The sequence below is a fragment of the Tauraco erythrolophus genome, chromosome 3 (genome assembly GCF_009769465.1).
Source record: "Tauraco erythrolophus isolate bTauEry1 chromosome 3, bTauEry1.pri, whole genome shotgun sequence".
In the NCBI taxonomy this organism is placed as follows: Eukaryota; Metazoa; Chordata; class Aves; order Musophagiformes; family Musophagidae; genus Tauraco; species Tauraco erythrolophus.
Window position 1 is genome coordinate 37,626,258 of NC_141467.1, and position 19,105 is coordinate 37,645,362.

The window sequence follows — 19,105 nt, forward strand, 5'->3', positions numbered from 1 at the left end:
TTACCCAAGGCTGGAACAGGTAGGGGTGGATCCGACCAGAGATACTGCCAAGACCCCTTCCAGGGCAGCACTTCTAACTGGGTGACCAGGGCTGCTGAGTCCTCCACTCTAATTTAGTCGTACAGTACATGCGCTTGTGTGCATGGAGGGATGCAGAGGCCCTCACTGTCACCTCAGGTGCTGCCACCCCCTCGCTGTCACCTCAAAAACTGGTACATGCAACATCAAGCTGCAGTCTTACCTGAGACCAGCCGTGGTCCAGGGACAGAACCATTGTGTCAGACATAATCCCAGCCGCACCCTGTGAGCCCCTTCTGAGCAACCAGACCACACAGCACACTATGGATGCCCTGGGAGAACAAGTAACCACACTTTGCTTCAGCGGTACCACTAGCTGGTCCCTCTTATTCAGCCTCCCAGGAGCTCCAGGGATCTCTGCCATTGGCATCCCACCAAAGCAGCTGAACGTGGCCTCTGGGCTCTGCCCCTCACCCTCACAGGGCAGCGCACAGCCAGGGACAGGCAGGGAGCACAGAGGACTGACCAGAGAGCATCTGCCGGGTGGCTCAGGCAGCACGGAAGCAACAAGGGAAATGAGGAGGGTTCCCCCAGCCACGCATCTGCTCTGGAGGGCCCACAGCTCGTGGAAAGGCAGCACCCCCCAAACCTCCCAACCAGCTTGGCTTGGCACCAGGTACAGCAGTTGTTGCTTCCCCGAAACACGCTGGCACTAACTCAAGGCCTCCATGGGCTCAAAACACTTAAAATAAAAGTCACTATTCTTAACTGTAGAAGAGCTACAATGGGGGTGCTCTGGACGCAACGTGAATTCTTTGCAATCGGGCTGACAGTGCTGGGCTCACCAGATGAAGATAGTAAAGAAAAGAAAATTACTGCTCCTCCCCACACCCAAAACCACAGCACACCCTAACAAACCCCAGCTCTCCAAGAGCTCATGCTAGCACTCCCCTAAAGTCGTCTTTCCACCACTCACCCTGCCTACAACACACAGATGGCTGAAATAAAGACTGGAAAGGCTTTCCATAACTAATATGAAAAAACATTGTTGTCTGATGAAATCTTTATACTCCAGGAGATAGCTATTACCTCGCTACAGCTTTTCTTCTTGTGTTTATCAGCGCCAACACATAACTTTCTCTACAGCATTTCAGACATCCCTGTCTTTGGTTTACTGGTACCAGGGTGACAGGCACCCACTATTGCTGTGCTTTCTCGCAGCGGGACCAGTACATCTCAAATGGCTGGTGAGAAGGACGGACATCATGCACAAATAAAGAGAAATCCTCAGCAGCTGAAAGTCAGAAACTACTCTTTTTTTTTTTATTATTAATACCACAAACCTTGCTGTTAATTTTCTTAAATTCACAAACCCAACAAATCAGGCAATCCTGTATAACCTCACTTCCCAGACAGTTGTCTTTTCCATGTCCTGTGTGAAACAAAATTGCAGCAGACTATTTATGACTGGATTACTTTTTTTTTCTAACATAAACATCTCAAGTTTTCCTTTGCCATTTGTCTTTTTTTTTCCCCCTCACCAATTCCCAATAAAACACAAATGTATGTATGGGAAAATGAGTAACCTTCTCTTAATGACTTTAGATTAGAGTGCAGAATTCCAAGACGGTGAATACACTGTGGTACTTGGGCATGAACCCCCTGACTTCAAGACCTCTTTCCCACAGCCTCATACCTTATATTTGAGATTTAAGCCTCTACAAAGGGCTGCTCTAAAAGGTCCTGGTATAAGAAGCTTCTGCTTTGACTGAGCAGCCCTTTACACTGCAACAGGAGAAGTAGTAACAGCGAGTACATGCGCAGGGATGAGATGAAAGTTCATTTGACTGACAGGTATCTGAGCACTTCCACCCAGGCAAGAAGCCACGGCAAGGTCAGGGCAATTGCTCTTGGGAGAGTTACCACAACAATTTTGTTCTGTCCTACAGAACCAAAATAGACTTTGGATAGCAGGCATTTCTGGCTCAAGTGAAGGCTGCTTTGCTGAAGAGCCTGAGGGAGGACACCAGCAAGGTTTAGTAACTTTACAAAGATGACGTGTTTGTGTCCTTTTCAACAGGAACAGACTTTTTACTCCAAGCAGAAAAAGAGTATATGGGTTTTGTCCTAACTGCATGCTTCATCTACCTGACATAATGCCATCGTTCGAAGAGCAGAGACCATCAGAGCAAAAATAGTGCTGCAAAAATGAAGACTAGCATTTCAGTTGTAAAATCATTTTTTATTGTTACAAATATACATATGAATAAAATCCCTTCGACCCGTTACGTAAGTGGGTAGCTGTGAAATGTGCACCCCCTCCCTCAAAAGCTCAAATGTTTTTACAGATGTCAAACTATTTCTCTGGTAGAATTACACATTGAAAGGAAGCTAATATGCAGACAGAACTGAAGAAGGCCTCTAGAAAACACCAATATTAATAAAATTTCAATTGCCCTCATTCCAACCAACTATATACATCAATACATGAATGTGGAAGCATACCATGATTTTACGTCATCCAAATCTTTCTCTGTTGTGCTTTTTTGACGGTACACAAATGTAAGCGTTGGAGCTTTATGTACAGTACGGGAACAGGAAGAAAGAAGCTCCCTATGGGAGAATGTAAAAACCATACCCAAGCATTTAATATATATAATCTATACAAATTATTTTATTAGTGTGCTCTTTTCATATAATTACAATGTGCAATTGCATACCGCAAGGATATATTTATAGGTAAGTCACGTGCAGATTTGACACATTTACATTCAGCAGTACAACACATTACCTGCTGTGCAGTGTATTACTGTAAGACGGTCCAGTTAATTTGCTTTGCTCTCTAACTGCCCTAATGCAGGGCACTCTTTGTAGCTGCTTCAGAGAAATTCAAGTAGAATACATGAAGGAATCGCTGGCTTTAGCAAAGGTGTGGAAAGGAACGTCTGCATTGTACAGAACTGGAATTAAGGACCGAATCGATGCCAAGTGAGTGTACTGGAAATCACGATTGGAAGATCAGGTTTTCTGCATGGAAATGTACCTGTGGTGAAAGAGCAGCTGGCTAGAAGGGCTGTTGATTGCCTTACCCTGATTGTTACAAAAAGCTCTTGCACTACGAAGCACTTGTACTGATTGCTAAACAAAAATAAAATCTTTATCCGCTTCTTCGCCAGAGTCACTGGACTTGCTTCCCTGATGGCCGTCTTTGCTCAAGGATCTCTGCTTCACTTCCTGGAACTCGTGGGACTGCTGCCCAGGGCTTCTTTTCGCAGCTGTAGAAAACAGAAATATGTCTTACTAATGATTGTAGGAGAGAGAGAGAGGGGAGGAAAAAAAAAAAAGTCATTCATGCACACAGGACCTGCTCCTGTGCCCACTGAACTCATTTGCACTAGTGGGAGCAGCATAGGTCCATTAATTCTTCAATGCAGAAAAAGGTGAGAGAAGAGAAAGAGTTTGAGCAAACTTTATTCCACTGTTGGTTGGTGAGCAGACAAACTTGAAATATGATACTCAGTATTTCACTGTGACATGGATAAACATTACAGCGAGAAACGGCCTGGACACTTTCTTCTCTTCACATCACTTCAAAACGAGAAGAGCATTCTTTTTCCAGCTGGGCTGCATCACAGATGATACACTCCTGACCATGCAGGTGGACGTCCTCGCTGGACACCCCTCAGACCAGTGGCGCACGTCCCCGGCAGGCCTGTCACCCTCGCAGGACACATCTGTAATGTCCCTTTTGACTCAGCAGCCTTAACCAGGACCTTTACCCTGGCATCGAAGTTACCTGAACTGCTGCTCCCTGTCCCACCATCACTGTCAGGTCCCACTGCCCACCCTGTTCTCTGATGGGGGGGACACTCACGGCTCTGAGCCCAACCTTCATCTCTTCCAGCTGAGACCACAGCTCTGCACCTCGCTGTGCGTGGCAGTGGGGAGAGCAGGAGGACATACCCACCTCCCACGATCTAAAAGCAAACAGACAGTACTCATTTTGTTCACCAGCACTCTAAAATCTCAGCAAGGCCAGCGTTTGCCCAAAACCTATGAGCTTTGAAATAAAATGGAAAGAAGGTTGTAAAACCTTGTTAAGATTTCTGATTTAATCAGTAGTCTAAAATTGCTATGGTAACAAGAGAGTTATTATACACATCGATGGCGGTGACATAAAACAAGGATTGATAGCTTTAGAAATCTTGTACTTCCAACTAAAATGAACCTTTAAAGACACAGTGGCCCTTAAACGTAACTTCGTTGCAAGTCGTCTCACTTCATCCCCACAGAATTAAATGTTACAGTTAGGAGACCTTCTTTGCTCCACCATTTCAGATAAGGATGTCAGGCTTTGGTTCACATTGATATCCTGGCGCCTGTTCACCTTTGTGCACGCTCTCTCGACAAGGCATCAGCAGCCGTGGTGGCCCTGAAGCACCACCCCTCCTTCCCTGTGCACTGCTCACCTAGAGCGTCACGGCTGCAAGGGATAGCCCGCCCTGTCACCAGCACGCAGCTCCAGCCACTGCAGGGGCAGGCAAGACGCTGATGCATCTCTGTGGCCGTTTCAAAGCGTGCCAGGCTGTGTTAGGGTCTGCCAGGGACATGGAATACGCAGAGAGGAATCCCAAGGGAGCTGATGCTGCCGAGCTGCTGGGGCAGTCTCAGCAGGGATGCTCCCTGTATCCCTGGCGATACAGCACGACTCTCCAGGCAGCACAGGTGCATGCCAATAGGTCATGAAATGGGACAGAAAACCCTGGCCTGTTTTTGTTTGGCATAGACATTGTCCAGTTCTGAATGTCTGCTGTGACAGAAGGGGAACGGACACATCCAGCACGCAACTTGCGGAGACTCACCTCCGCACACATGGCACATTTGCTACCCAAAGAGTTTTCTTGAGTCCAAAATACCCATTTCCCTATCTGTGCTAGTCAAAATGTGGGAGGAAACGAGAGCCAGCAGCTACATGCTTGCTGCATTCTTATCTCAACTTTGCAAGCTGGGAAAGAAGAGCAAAGCATTTTGAGAAAGTTTGTTAAAGCTAGTTAATGGGATTGGAGAGGATTAAGATACCTAAATTCTATTAAAAAAAAATTAGGCATTTCCACCTTCACAAACACCACTGCTTTTCAAAGAAACAGCTGCTGGGAAATCTTTGAGACACTCTTGATACTTGTACCTCCTTCTACTTACATGGCCTTTGTTTGAGCCTCCATTCATTTTTCAAACAAAACCCAGAACACACCCTGCAGCAGCCGTTTTAGTTTATGGACTGGCAAATCAAGACAGGTAGTTTGCCCCCAAAATACTTGAGAAATGTATCAGGCACTTAAGTCCACATACTGCAAGCAGGCTTCTGTCACAAGAGCTTACCCTTGCCCTGATGAAACCATATGCAGGTGACTCGTGTAGATCTGTGGCAGCATCTGTTTTTGAAACTTACTTTATCAGAGAGATATCTTAGAACAAACTAAAATACAGTAATTTGATTATGATGAGGAGGGGAGATTCCAAGTTTGAGTGGGCTAAGTTTGATTCTACAACGTGAAAAGGAAATAAGTTTATATGTTTTGGACTGAGGATGTTACAAAAGAGATACATGATGTCTTATAAATAGAAAAACTGTGAATAAATGTAATTGCATAAGACGTTCAAATATCTCATTAAAACACTTCGGGGGAAAAAAGTAATTTTTGAATCATTGTTTAAACAAACCAGTTAAGAGGTAAAAAGCAGCATGTAAACACATACCATTTGAGAACAGAAGCTTTTATATTTTAAAAACACATAAATCAACCGGACATTTTTATAGCCTACTGAATGAGTTCAGTATAAGTCAAAGCTGCAATTCCGGAAGCGCGGCTTAAGCATGCAGCACAGTGCCGGGCGTGGGTTCTTTAGGTGTATTTTTGTTTGTTTATGCAGCTGAAAAGCAAAGTATTATGTCAAAATAAGCTGATTTTCCCAGTTCTCAAATGGTTTTTTGAGTGATGTACTGAAACTGGCACTAACAATATTGAGGCTGGAATGTATCTTGAAATACTTCAGGGCATGCACCTTAAAAAGGAAAGGTACGTGGGCACCCAAAGCAGCAGAGAGCCCACCTGCAGCATGCTTACATGGCAGCGTGCCACCGCCACTGCAATGAGCAGTCACGGCTCGCAGTGACCCCTCTTCTGCAGAGGGGCTGCAGGTGCCATATGGTACCGGCCACTGGCATTGCCACGAAGCAAAAAAACACACACATTTCTTGCCTGGAAATTTTTTCATGCCATGTATTTCCCATGGGGACAGAAAGATGATTAGCATCCCATGAGATTTTTGCCCTTCTCACAATCCAAAGACAAACCCACATCCTTTTGTGGCTTCTTTGCTACTACAGTTTCTTAACGATTGTTAGTGCCAGTTATCAAGCACCGTCTCGATGAAAAATGAAAACTTCTAACCAGAAGTGGGCTGTGCCTTCCTCTGCCCAAGCACATTAGCTTCCTCTTCTGCACTGGTGGAATACTGCCCCGAAGTGGTTTTCACGCTGCCAGATGGCTTGGCACAGTCAGGAGCTGCATCTCTTTTTTGACAATCTCCTGTTTGCTCTAGCAGGGAAAAGGATTCATTTATACCCCTAGGCTCTTCTGTAGGCCCACATACGGAAAGTAATATAAATAATTTCACTTATCCATCCCATTTAATCAACTGTTGAAAAGTATTAATCAATATACCAGATGTTTGCTTAAATTTAGTCCAGATATTTCTGTACGTTGGTAACTGCAGCCCGACCTTACAGGTACGCTGTGTGAAGAGGTTGAGATTGTCCCACAAAGTACAGTTAAAACTCATTAACATAAAGCAATTTATAATCAAGTATCATCTAATTTGCAGCTTTCTTTCACAGGAGATATGATTTTGTTTACTAACTTAGGCAGATTTGCAGTGATTCACCAGTTGCAGAAATAAATTGAGCATGCTTGCCTGAAAGGTGGCAGAAAGCAAGGACAGAGGAATGACTGAGGGAAGAAGTAGAACAGTAACAAAGAAAAAGAAAAATCTGAAAAAGAATTAAAGTTAAAAGAAACAGAATTTACTCTTTCCCCGAACAATTTTATGCAAAGCATAGCAGCTCTGTAAGGACCTGGAAACACAATTTTAGCCATTCTAAATTATAATTGATAAAATTCATACAGTGCAAAGTAGCAGCAACTAGAAAACTGTGTTTGGCCAAGTCATCTGTGGAGGCCTAAAGTCTATGGGAGCAAGGAGTGAGGAAAGCACAGTGTCTGACCCCTTTTGTGTAAAGATTTGCAAACAGCAAGTACATTGTAAAAATAAAGCGATTGTCCCTCTTCTCATGTGACAACCACAAACTGCAAAACCTTGTCAAAGCTCTACTGTGTTAGAGATTGCTGTAACACAAAAGGATTGAGTTACGATCCCATATTCCCTGTTTCTCCAACATGTCCCCTGTCAGGACAGGGAGACAGAGAAGACGCATAGCACAGAAATGATGAGATTAACTTCAAGTTAAAATATACCTGCAACAAGTCCCATTACACTGTGTTTCTCCAGTTACGTAGTAACAAGTTCTCTCTCGCAGTCTGGTGAAAAAACAAGGACTCTGGAATATGCAGTTATCAGACAGCAGCTGACAGTGTCTGTTGTGGCAAGAGCCTTTGACTGCAACCATTACCATTCTCAATATGATGGCACCGGCGCAGCGAGTCTAATCCCTAAGCTGTAGCCCAGTTCAAGTGTCGCAACACAGTCTCTGTTGGGACCAAAGGCAGGAAAAAAAGACCTCAGTTTTGCCTTGCAAGCCTCATAATGCCACAGCTGCTGGGAGGCACTTCAGACACCCCGATGTCTTTTCTGGACCCTGAGCCACGGACTGCGGCAGCTTTTGGCAACATGGACTGTCTTTCCAGGCATAGGAGAGGTCCTTGGTTGTGCCATGTCTTACTAGTCTTACATAACTCGGCAAGACTGTGGTGGTTCTGCTGGCCTACTTTTATGGCACAAGAGCAGCCCAACAGCATCATACAGGTGGCTGAAGTGAGAGCCACAATCTGTAGACACATACCCCACATGTGCTGACATGTGATCATCAAACAGTAGCCACCCACAGCAAATATTTTCCAAGCAGAGCAAAACCCAGACTGTGAGGTAAGTTTCATAAAGGAAATGGTAGTTTTAGGGGAGAAAAGGAGAAGCTTCTCAAAATACACCGCTGGACCATCCCACTCTGGGGATGGCTTTGCCCAACCTCTTATCTAGTGGGTTTTGCCCATCCTCTTATCTAGTGGGTAACAGTGGGCTTGTGGGCAGCACAACTGCTCAGTCTTCACAACCCAGTGTTACATATCTGCCTTGACTCACCCGCCCCTACCCTACACTCTGAAAAACTGCAAGCAGAGTGTGAAAGGGAAACCCCTCTTTGTCTCACAGCTTGAGTGATGGGAATCACCTTGGGACAGAAACAGGGCTCACTGTCATCTTGCTTGAGTAGAGTCCCAGGAAGGAAAAAGTCTCACTCTCAGAGGTCAAACCTTGTCATTTGTGGAAGCTAACACCATGTTGAGCAATACTTCTGTGACTACTTCTCCAAATATCCTACACTATCAGAGGAAGCCTTAGCTCTTCTAAGAGCCAACTGTGGACAAGCAAACACATCAGCAAAAGTAGAGATCCAGGGCACACATGAAAAGCAGCAAATAGAAGGCAGCAGCTTACTGTCGTGCATAAAAGGTACCAACCCCTACCCTGGCACACAGAGACACATTGCTCAAGGAGGAGGTGAGCTCAGTCACATGCAGTGACTCCACAGAAAGGAGTACAAACAGAGCAACAGGCTGGCTACAAGGAGTAAAGTCACGGCTGCTCCTCTGGAAATGTGCTGAACCGCAGAGCTGCATTTCACATTATTGTGTGTGACCAATATCAATCAGCATCTCGATTCAGACCAAACTAAACCATAATACACATAACACAAGAGTCCCTTAGTTGTTCAGCTACATTATTAATACCAAGGGATTCATAGAATCATAGAATGGTTAGGGTTGGAAGGGACCTCAAAGATCATCTAGTTCCAACCCCTCTGCCATGGGCAGGGAAACCCTCCACTACACCAGGTTTCTTGGCTTAATCAAAGGAAGAAAATACAGAGCATCAACCCATGGGTGGAGGAGATGGGCAACAGATGACCAGATACACTTTCCTTGTTCTTTTTTCCTCCGAATGAATAACCCTCTTCCCTTCCAAGCGAAAACAAATTGGAGGACAATGATACATCAAATTCTAGTAGAAGACAAGCACACAGGAACAACAGTTACATCAACACTCCTACCTTCTTGAGAAAATGATCTGACTGTGGGGCTGCTCTGACCATCCTTTTCTTTATCAGAAGGAACTTTCTTCAGCACAGGTGGAAGCAGGGCAACTTTTGGGGAACTGGGGCCGGAGGGAGACTCTGGAGCATCCTCTACGGAGTACCATGAGCAAAAAGGTGAGAAGTTATATTAGTGCTGTAGGTCATAGAAATGGTGCTGCTATCATGGGTCAAACCTCAACACAATACACAAACAAGAAACCGCCAGAATCTGCGTCAGAAAAAGGAGGACTCAGGAATTTACATTATGTCAAGAGAACACATGATGGCCCTCAGTCCAGGTGAAAGAATTTTAATAGCCAAAGCAAAGATCTCAATTTCAGCATTTTTAATGTGTACTGCTATTGTAGCACAAATATAAATCTGATGGGACCGCCTGAATTTCCTGCAAGACATAAGTATGCAATTTGTAAAGAACAGCTGAAAATTATTTTGGATGGATTTTTGGAAATAGTTGTTCTCTTTCTACTTTTATTGTCCTGAAACATAATGAACTGATCAATTTAGATGTCCTGTTTCAGAGTTATAAGGCATAAAAGTGAACCAGTGAAACAATTTTCACAAATAGCCTACAGAACTCTGTACTTCCAGGAATAAATTACCAGTAGATAACATGATAGCATCTGCAAAGGTTTTCTGAACAGAAAAAATACTTTGTCCTCTAGACCGTGAGGAAATCTGGAATTTAAATTCAAATCCATAGTTTAAACGATTTGGATATCTTGTTTCTCTAAAAGGCTGGACATGCGTTACATATGGCAAGTTGACTATCATCTTTACAGTCCTTACAGGAAGACCTTTTCAGTCCTACACAGACAGCCTTTGTTTGGACAGCAGGGAAGTACAGCTACAATGGATTACTTAAACTGCTCGTATGTTTGCTTCCCTAGGAGTAAACAGAGGCATATGTATGCAACAGAGGAACTAGGAAGACACATTAGTATTGATAGAAGGAAAAAGGAACGCAGAGTATCACCTGTATGGCATATTTGTACAATGAGTTAATTCAGTTGCATACTGGAAATTAATAGGAATTTACCTCACTGTTGTGAAGTCACCACAAAGGGAGTCAATCCTTTTACTTTCAGCAAATGAAAGTGACGACCTTCCAAATGCAACTTGATCTGAACAGATACATCATTTCTCAGACCTTCTCCACACTTTTGATGTGCCTGTCAGGCCAGTTGCTTTGGGAAGCTTGATGTCAACATATGGATGAGCATAGTGCTTGGCAAATGCAGCTACATATTTCTGAACTAAAGTTGTTATGTGCTTTACTGAGGAACCACTTTCAGTCCTTGATAATTTGTGGACATTCGAGCTGTGCTCCTTTGCACTCAGATTACTTAGGAAAAATTTGCTACCGTTAGTTTGGCCACACTGCTGGAAACAATGGCAGGAGCATAAATAGGATTATTGCTTGGCTTCTTCATCACGTCGCCTGGGTGTGCTGAGCCAGCAGGTTGCTACAAGTACTAGGACAGAAGTTAGACTGCAACAGAGATGGTGCTGCTCTTGCTGCCACCTGAGGAGCTGGCTTATTATGAGTAAATATTAATTATTCTTTGTGTTAAACCCACAGTATGCTCTCTCTGCAGGAAACAGGAGCTGGCAGAAACAGATAGCTCGGGTCTTTCTGATACCTAAGATTTTGAGATAGCACACTGCCTATTTTACAGATTAAGCATCACCAAATAAGTCATGCTTTCCTATTGTATATATCTTCCTGAGCATCTTACCCTGCACCTCTCACTTTTATGACCATTTCTAAAATGGCCAATAAAATAAAATTAAAGCCATCTAAAACTTCACTGGAACAGGTTGCCCAGAGAGGTGGTGGATGCTCCATCCCTGGAGACGTTCAAGGCCAGGTTGGACAAGGCCCTGAGCAACCTGATCTAGTTGGAGATATCCCTGTTCCTTGCAGGGGGGTTGGACTAGATGACCTTTGAAGGTCCCTTCCAGCCCTAACCATTCTATGATTCTATGATTCTAAAACCTGAAGGTGATTTTGTACTTGAAAAACATTCTTGAGTGCAGAGACTAAGTAACACTCACATACACATCAAGGGCAGGGAAGAGGCTATAATATCCCCCTGTCCCCTCGTCCTCATCAGAAATGACATCTTTGTAAGGTCAACAGTGAGTATGGGAATAGCCTAGAGGTCTATGAGCTCTTACAGATGTCTATGCTCACATTTTTCAGTCATTAAAAATTAATAAGACGTATTTACCATAGCTACTGGGGGAGTCAGCAACTAGCATCTAATTCCCCTCAGCTGCAGTGGCTGTACTTTGGGAAGAGGGGGGGTTGTGACATTGGCCTGTTCAACAGCAGACAGACAAATGTACAGGAGATCTGGTGAAGTATTTCCCACTATTGGAAACCTTGAGGTAATATCTGGGCAGGAGGTTAGGACAGAGCAGAAGTTAACAGTCATTCAACTGGTGGTCTTGCAGGGTTATAAAAGCACAGTTACAATTATTTCCAGTCAAAAGCAATAAGGAATGAAACAAAGGTAAAACAAGAAAAAGGAGAGCAAGAGACAATCAGTTTGTGCAAGTTATTAAGAGTAACAGGCATTTGTTCGAGGGGCTAAAAGTAGCCTGCCAGAAAGCTCCAAGGACTTTAGTATTTAGAACCAGGTGTTTAGAGAAAATACAGTTATTTTTGTCGGTGCTACTACAACAGGGCTTTGATGCTGAAGTATCTCTCTATGCTCTCCTCTTCTGTGAAAGCAGGCTAGCTCCAAACAGCTCTGCTGCTGCTGCTATTGCTTCTCCTCAGACTTTACTATTGCAGGTCACAGATTAAACCATTTTAATAAGTTTATTTGACTTAGGGAAGAGGGAGGTGAAAAAGAAGGATGCAAGTCAAGAGCAAGTGACTGAAGAATGTGTCCCTCTACATTTAACTTCTGTTGAGGATGTGGCCATGCGTGTCTCCTCCATAGCCCACAGAAATACCACTCAGAAGTAACCAGCTGGGGATAACGTACACCCAGAACAGCTCCTCACCAGTACGAGAGGCAGAGCGCGGTTTCTGCGGCACTGTGGGTCGTCCTGCCAGGCTGGGCTTTGTTGACTGCAGTGGGGGTTTTGGGCTGGTCGGTGTATTGGAAGAGCTTCTTGCCTTTGCACCAGCTTCTGCCTTTGGTTCAGCTTTTGAATTTTTTTCTGATGATGCTGAGATGGAGTCACCTTTATTTGAGGCAAACCGACTCTCTGGAAGGGTCTGCTGGAGTTTAGGCACTAAAACAAATAGACACGTAAAATAAAGTCTCCTGCAACAGAGAAGACTGCACAGGTATGCTTGTGTGGAAAATATCATCATTAGCTCACATATCACTGCTGCATTGCAGAGTGAGCATGTAAGAGGATATCTAATATTCTACTCAAAATCACTGCAAGAAAAGCACCTGAATCTTGCATGTGCTAAACTTCATAATTCAATTGCCTCAGAGGCGATGGCATCTCCCCCTTTTTAATATATTTGGGGTGATGGCTGGCTGGACCTCATATTCCCTCCATATTTCTGGGAGCAGATGGTACCGCCTACCTGCTGAGAAAGTAGTGATGAATCAGTGGAAAAGGCAGCTTTCGGCGGTTTTGTGCCTCTACAGACAAAAGGTTGGCTATCCAAGATCAACAGAAAAATCCTGGCCCAGAAAATAAATCCCAAACGTGTGATCAGCAGGCTACATCTTGTTATTTGTTGCTCTTAGCAAGCTCTAGAGGAGATTCCGAAGCTTAGCCAAGATCAAAGTATTCTTTATATAATATTTTGATTTATCTAGCAACACAGTATACAGATTATGGATTCCACACAATAAGTGGGTTTATCAACATATTATATATCCCAGACAAAGACCAAGATATTTACAGATAAAGCTACACTGACTTCCAAGTAATAAATCAGCCCTACCTAGCTGTGCAAGTTGGTAGAAAGCCTGCTGGACACAAGGTTGCAAACAAGCAAAATGTCTGCAAATAGCAGGAAATAGCAGAATTTCCTTCTTTGAAGCTTTGAGAAGGTCAAAGGCTTTTATGAAGCAGATATAATGATAATCTTGGAACCTGTATGCTAGTTTGGGATCTTCAACAATCGTCACATCCTACTCTGTAAATCTCTTCTGAGAATAACTGAAATGCAGATTTGGTACCTGGCAAAGCCAGCTATGTGCTCACAGATGCTGACTTGACCTACCTACCTCCTGCTATTCCCATTCAGAAATCCTACTTGTTACAAAGTGCTGAGCACGGACATTTTAATGGCAATGGGAGGGAGGGGAGCGTTGATATAGTTTGCTGCAAGCCAGTCTCCAATAGGGTTTTCCAGCTTATGAAGCTGTTTTTCAGCCCAGCTGGAGTTAAACTCTGGCAAACCACAGAGAGTTATGTGGCGCATATGTATCTGTGTGAGAGCGTGACGAGGACACTTTGTGTCCACCTGAATGCAATATAGACCTTCACGCTGCAAGCAAAACAGCAGGACACCATCTCCGCTTGTGTGTGTGTACATACAAAAAAGCAGACAATATTCAGACATGCATCAAGGAATTAAAAAACCCTTATTCTCCTTCAGCATCAATTTTCCATTAGCTCTCTTTCTTGCCTTCCTAACCTCGGGCCTGCTAATATTATCAGAACTCAGCAAGTTAAAATAAATTAACCCAAAACAAAGACAAACCGTAGTCGCAATAGTGAAAGGCAGCCTCAAAGAGCTCTCAAGAAAGAGTGGAAAAAAAATAACTGACAGCTGGGGGCCAAAAGGAAGGGGCATGCACAGTGCAGTGAGGTGGAGGTGAAATGTGCCATCTGTAGAGACAAGGACCAGAGAAAAATTGGGGTCAGACACCCCCAGCTACTCTAATGCCCTGAGCACAGACTATTCTTGCCTCTCTGACTTCAGTTTGAAGAAATCAGGAGACACATACAGTACACAAAGTCCTCCTCAAAAGATAAGCAGGCTTTAAAAGCGCTGATTATAGTGTTCAGCAGCTCTGAATATGCTGTCTTTTAGAACTAGCTCTAGAAAGGTACAAAGCCTCAAAATCCATTTCTTAAGCGATCAACCAAGATGGCCACATTTGGATTTAGACTTCAGCCTGCTTTTTCACCCTTCTTTCTATATGCTGTGGCAACCCTACGTGCAGTGCTTGCAGCATACCTAGCACCACTGTTGAGAAATCAGACCTGGATTTCCTAGTTCAGCCCACTCCTTTGGTCCAGTGAATGTAGTGCGCACAAACCACCAGAGCTGAATCCCTTTTGAACACTTCACCAACCAGTCCCCAAAGTTTGCATGTGTGCACAGAGACCAGAATTTCATCTTGTACTTAAAAGGGTGGCATTGTAGCAGGGCCCAGGACTACAGTTTGACAAGGGCCCCTTGGCTGGTGCTCAGCAGGACTAGCTGCGGAAAGAATCAGTGCTGTAAGCACTGCAAGGCCAGACTTCATACATGAGGGGGAGGCATTTTGCGCATGCGTGTAGTGTCTGGGGACCTCCACGGCTTGGCAGAGGGCCCTGGCTTTGGCTAAGTCAGCTAAACCCTAGGAAGAGCCAGTCACCATTGCCTATGAGGTGTGTATTCTAACAGTTAAGGGCTAGGACTACTCAAGCTGGTTCCCGCACTGACTACTATAAACCTTATAAATTGGTCATGTTTAGGTCATCGGGCATATTTAGGAGTTTCACTTCTTGCACAGACATTTTTGCTGGTTCCTGGGTTCAGCTTCAGCATTGCTGATCCCATTACAGGCCAGTACCCTTTCGAAGGCACCTCGGGCACATGCACTGAGTACTTTCCCTCCAGTGCAACGTGAAGCACAAGAGTAAAAGCTGAGCTGTCAACTCAGTCCTAGAGCTGACTTCATGAAAAGTGCTGTCAAACACAGTACAAAGAGTGAGCTCTGTTTCTAATCCTTTCCACTTAGTGTAAGGTCACATTTTGCTTAAGAAACTGCAGGCACACAATCAGGAGAGAGAAGTGAGATTTTGAGGTTAGGCATTTTGCATTTTCCAGAAAGACTTTGTACCAGGAAAACCAAAATGTACCTGTACCACTTCCATCCAGTCGTTCTGAGCTTGTCGCCGTGTCAAAAGACTCTCTGGGAGTTGTGTCATTCCCAAGTTTCTGAAAGAGTGAGAAAAGCTCTCATATTAATAATATATCTGTTAGTAAAAAAACTCTAATTTGGAAGTCATAAGGCAAAGAAAGCAATGATAGCAATAAATGGTATATTCTCTCTCCTTGTTTCTCTTTCAGGCCTTGGAGATCTACGTAGGAAGAAAGCGACACTGATTTGATAACTAATACTGCCACATGTCTAGCAAAGCTGCAACGACATCCTGCCTCCTAAGTGACAAGTCTGCTCATGTACAGGAGTTAAAACTGTGCTAGTCTTTTCTCCTAAGATAGCTCCCTATTTTAAAATTCTTTGTTTAGGTTTAAAATAAAGTCTTTTTCCGAAAATCTATGTTTTAAATATACGACTGCTAAAGGATTGTATGCTCTTCCACATACAAGAATAACTTTTCATTTTACACAAACTTACAACTACAGGAGCAGTAGTGCCCGCATATTCACAGAATTTATTTAAAAACAAATAGACCTTACTTCTTGAAAGGTGGTTAAAGCTACCCAGCACAGGGGGTGCTGGATGTTTAGCACCTCTAAAGAAAGGGAGTCTCTTGTTTATGTGCTGATATTTTACCAAGTCTTCTATTCTCCAGAATAGCTTTCTTAACAACTTGGCCTCAAAAAAAAAAGTGCAAAGACTTCTGTGATATCACAGCTGTAGCCTAAGTGAGCTTGAAACCTGTGTATTCACCAGAGGAAGTTTAGATACAGAGCCAATGTGCTTGTAAAAGAACCAGCCTCCTTTTGCTGTCTTATCTGCTACCAGAGCTTAAGCAGAGGGATAAATGGGAGGATACAAAAAGTGCATAGAAGTAAGTGTAGGATATACTATGGCAGAAAGCCTTATAAAGAGTGGGCAAAAAAGTGAGATTTTTTTTTTTTTTGAAACTAAAAAAGTGGGGATAGATTTTTGAGGGCAGCTTCGATTTTCATCTTGATTTACTATTTCAAGACAGTTAGTGTGGTAAATGACTTACAGCAAACGATCTGTGCTGATGATCACTGCATTTGGTTATGTACCCATGCGTAAGTCATGTTGACACGTTCAGGACACTGCTACTACTACTCCAACACCAACTCTGCATGACTCGTGCTGGGATCTGACTGTCCCATAGTGTCCAGAAACTTCCACCACATGGCACGCAGCCCATGTCAAACATGATCACTGCCCTTTGGAGTTTGCAATCTAAAAGACTCCTACGTATAGCATGCAGATAAAAATTGGGCAACAGGAAATATAGGAAGAGAATGGTTGTAAGTAGTAGGAGCACATACCAATTATGGAAAAATGTACAGATTTAGAGTGAAAATAGTATTTTAAATATAAACATAAAGGAATGATCTCTAAATATTCATGTTGGCCACGTGCCTTTCCCCTGTGCTGGTAATTCAACGCAGGCACTTCAGGAGAAGCAGATTTTGAGGAGCGATGCAGAAAACAGTGTGGTTTGCCATACGGATTTACAAATACCTCCTCTTTGCTCATGGAATCTCACAGCTCCTAAAACAAAGCCTCTCTTTAATACAACAAAGAAAAGTATGGAGATGCTGAGTGCCTGCCAGTCCTGTATAAGACCTAGCACGGTAATGCTTCCTCCTGACCTCTACACTAAGTACAGGTGTGCACCCAAAATGGCACACTGCATAAAAGAGGATGCTATTACAATTGTCATTAAACTTCCTGTACTGTAAAACTACTTTGATATAGATGCAACTATCCACTCTAAGGGATTATATTTCTACAGGTTTTAAGTATAATATCATCTGTATGTTAAAAAGCACGTGTAAGCCAAACAATGAAGTCTTCTGGTCAGAAGCACTCTAGAAATGCAATGACTTGTAGGACCATAATGGTAAGCTACGGTGCCCACACGGACAAAGCAGTCTCCTCCAAAGCTAGCAGGAACATTAAGCTTTGTACCACTGAGTGAAAACTCAGTTTTTCGTTCTCATTTCTTGGCTCTCATTGATGTTTTGGCTGAATTCTCATCTCTCCACCTCCTAGAGCCACATGTTTCTTTGTAAGACTATCTTGGCTATATAGTCTTGAAGAAAACACCACTCTCCACTTACTGGATTTTTCTTCCATCCCTTGGAAAAAAAAACCTTTGAGAATTGAATTTACCAAGAGTTTCTTCATCGAATGTGAATTCTCATAAACTTTCACTGAAATGCTAATTTTTCTATGTAAATATTGAGGATATATGCATAACATTTAGCTATGGTAAATGACTTTTAATACAGCTGTATGACAATATGAAAACTAATTTCTCTATAACTCCTTCCTCCCTCCCTAGTTATATGACTACTGGGGAAATATGACCATGTACAGCAAGAATTACAAAAGCCACTGCTGGCATCTATTAGTGTACTCATTAAAAATGCAATTAGGATGTTAGCATGTTTGGCTACCTACTGTACAGACATTACAAACTGCTTACAGTCCTGAGACAACACTAAACACTTGCTGCACAAATTTACTCTGAAGAGCTGTCAATCATGTCAGATAAACACAGGTGAATAACGACCAGGCTCTACTTTTAATAGGAATTCATGCAAGTTTGGGAAACACTGCAGAGTTGGGAGTCATCAAGAGGGAATAAACAGGTTACAGACGATCTTGGTCTGCTCATAGGTCTTGCTTGAGGTATTAAAAAATCCAGCCTGTAAACACTAGATGGAGCTAAAAGATCCTTTTATGTACGCCTAGAGGCAACACTAATTTGCAAATACTCGTCTCTGGCATTAATGTCAATTCGCACGTTGTATTCTAAGCACAAGGAAACAAAAAAAGCATTTGCCATCTTTCCATCTACTATGCACCTGCTCATCACTTGTATCTGTAACAAGACTGTGGTAGGGTATGAATGAAATAGTAAATTCCTTCTGGCTTTGTTTTCACGTAAAGTAGCTCAGAATACAAGCAGCCATCTGTATCTTAAAGGAAAAGACAATATTCTCTCTTACTGGAATTCTGATAAAATTGAAGATGTTAGGGAAGTTACAACCAATGTAACGGCAGTGGGATACTGTCTTCTGTAGCTCACCATCATCAGGATACTGTATGATTTTCACTTTCATGAATATAATGAATAAAAGTGCAAAACTAAATTATTCAATATTGTGATCTAGGATTAAGTATGTGAAAAATTCTTTTGAACAGCAGTTCAATTTTGTGTGATCTGGACAACATTAAGAATGGATAACTCAGTGCCCTGTTGTGTACAGATTCCTATTTCAATCCAGCTTTCTGGTCACTCTTTAAAAAAAAAAAAAAGAGAGAGAAAAAAAGACCTACTTTTGCATTCCATAAGTATCCCTAACAAAAGAATAAGATCGATAACACTATATTCTTGAAAACTAAACCTGAAAGAAGAGGCTTAACCTTTCCAAACAGTAAAAAAGTGAAGGGTAGAAAAAAAAATACTGGGAAAAGACAATAACTTTTCTTTTTGATATATGAAATTCAAGCTCTCAACCAATGCTACGAAAGCTCACTAGTCGAAGAGCACTTTTACTCTCCTCACTTAAAAAAAAAAAATAAAAAAAAAATCACA

At 42.9% G+C, this 19,105-nt stretch overlaps 1 protein-coding gene across 1 annotated transcript in view; it reads right to left on the reverse strand.

The window, feature by feature from the left end:
• Positions 1-2,299: 2,299 nt before the first annotated feature.
• The window catches only part of CARMIL1 (capping protein regulator and myosin 1 linker 1), a 193,732-nt gene continuing 176,926 nt past the window's right edge, over positions 2,300-19,105 (reverse strand). Inside the window, exons 35-39 of the mRNA XM_086608525.1 lie at positions 15,464-15,542; positions 12,422-12,655; positions 9,362-9,496; positions 6,471-6,617; positions 2,300-3,293 (exon numbers count right to left, since the gene is read on the reverse strand). Of these exons, the coding sequence (XP_086464651.1) occupies positions 3,157-3,293; positions 6,471-6,617; positions 9,362-9,496; positions 12,422-12,655; positions 15,464-15,542 (732 nt within the window). The 3' untranslated portion in view covers positions 2,300-3,156. The remainder of the gene's footprint in view (positions 3,294-6,470; positions 6,618-9,361; positions 9,497-12,421; positions 12,656-15,463; positions 15,543-19,105) is intronic.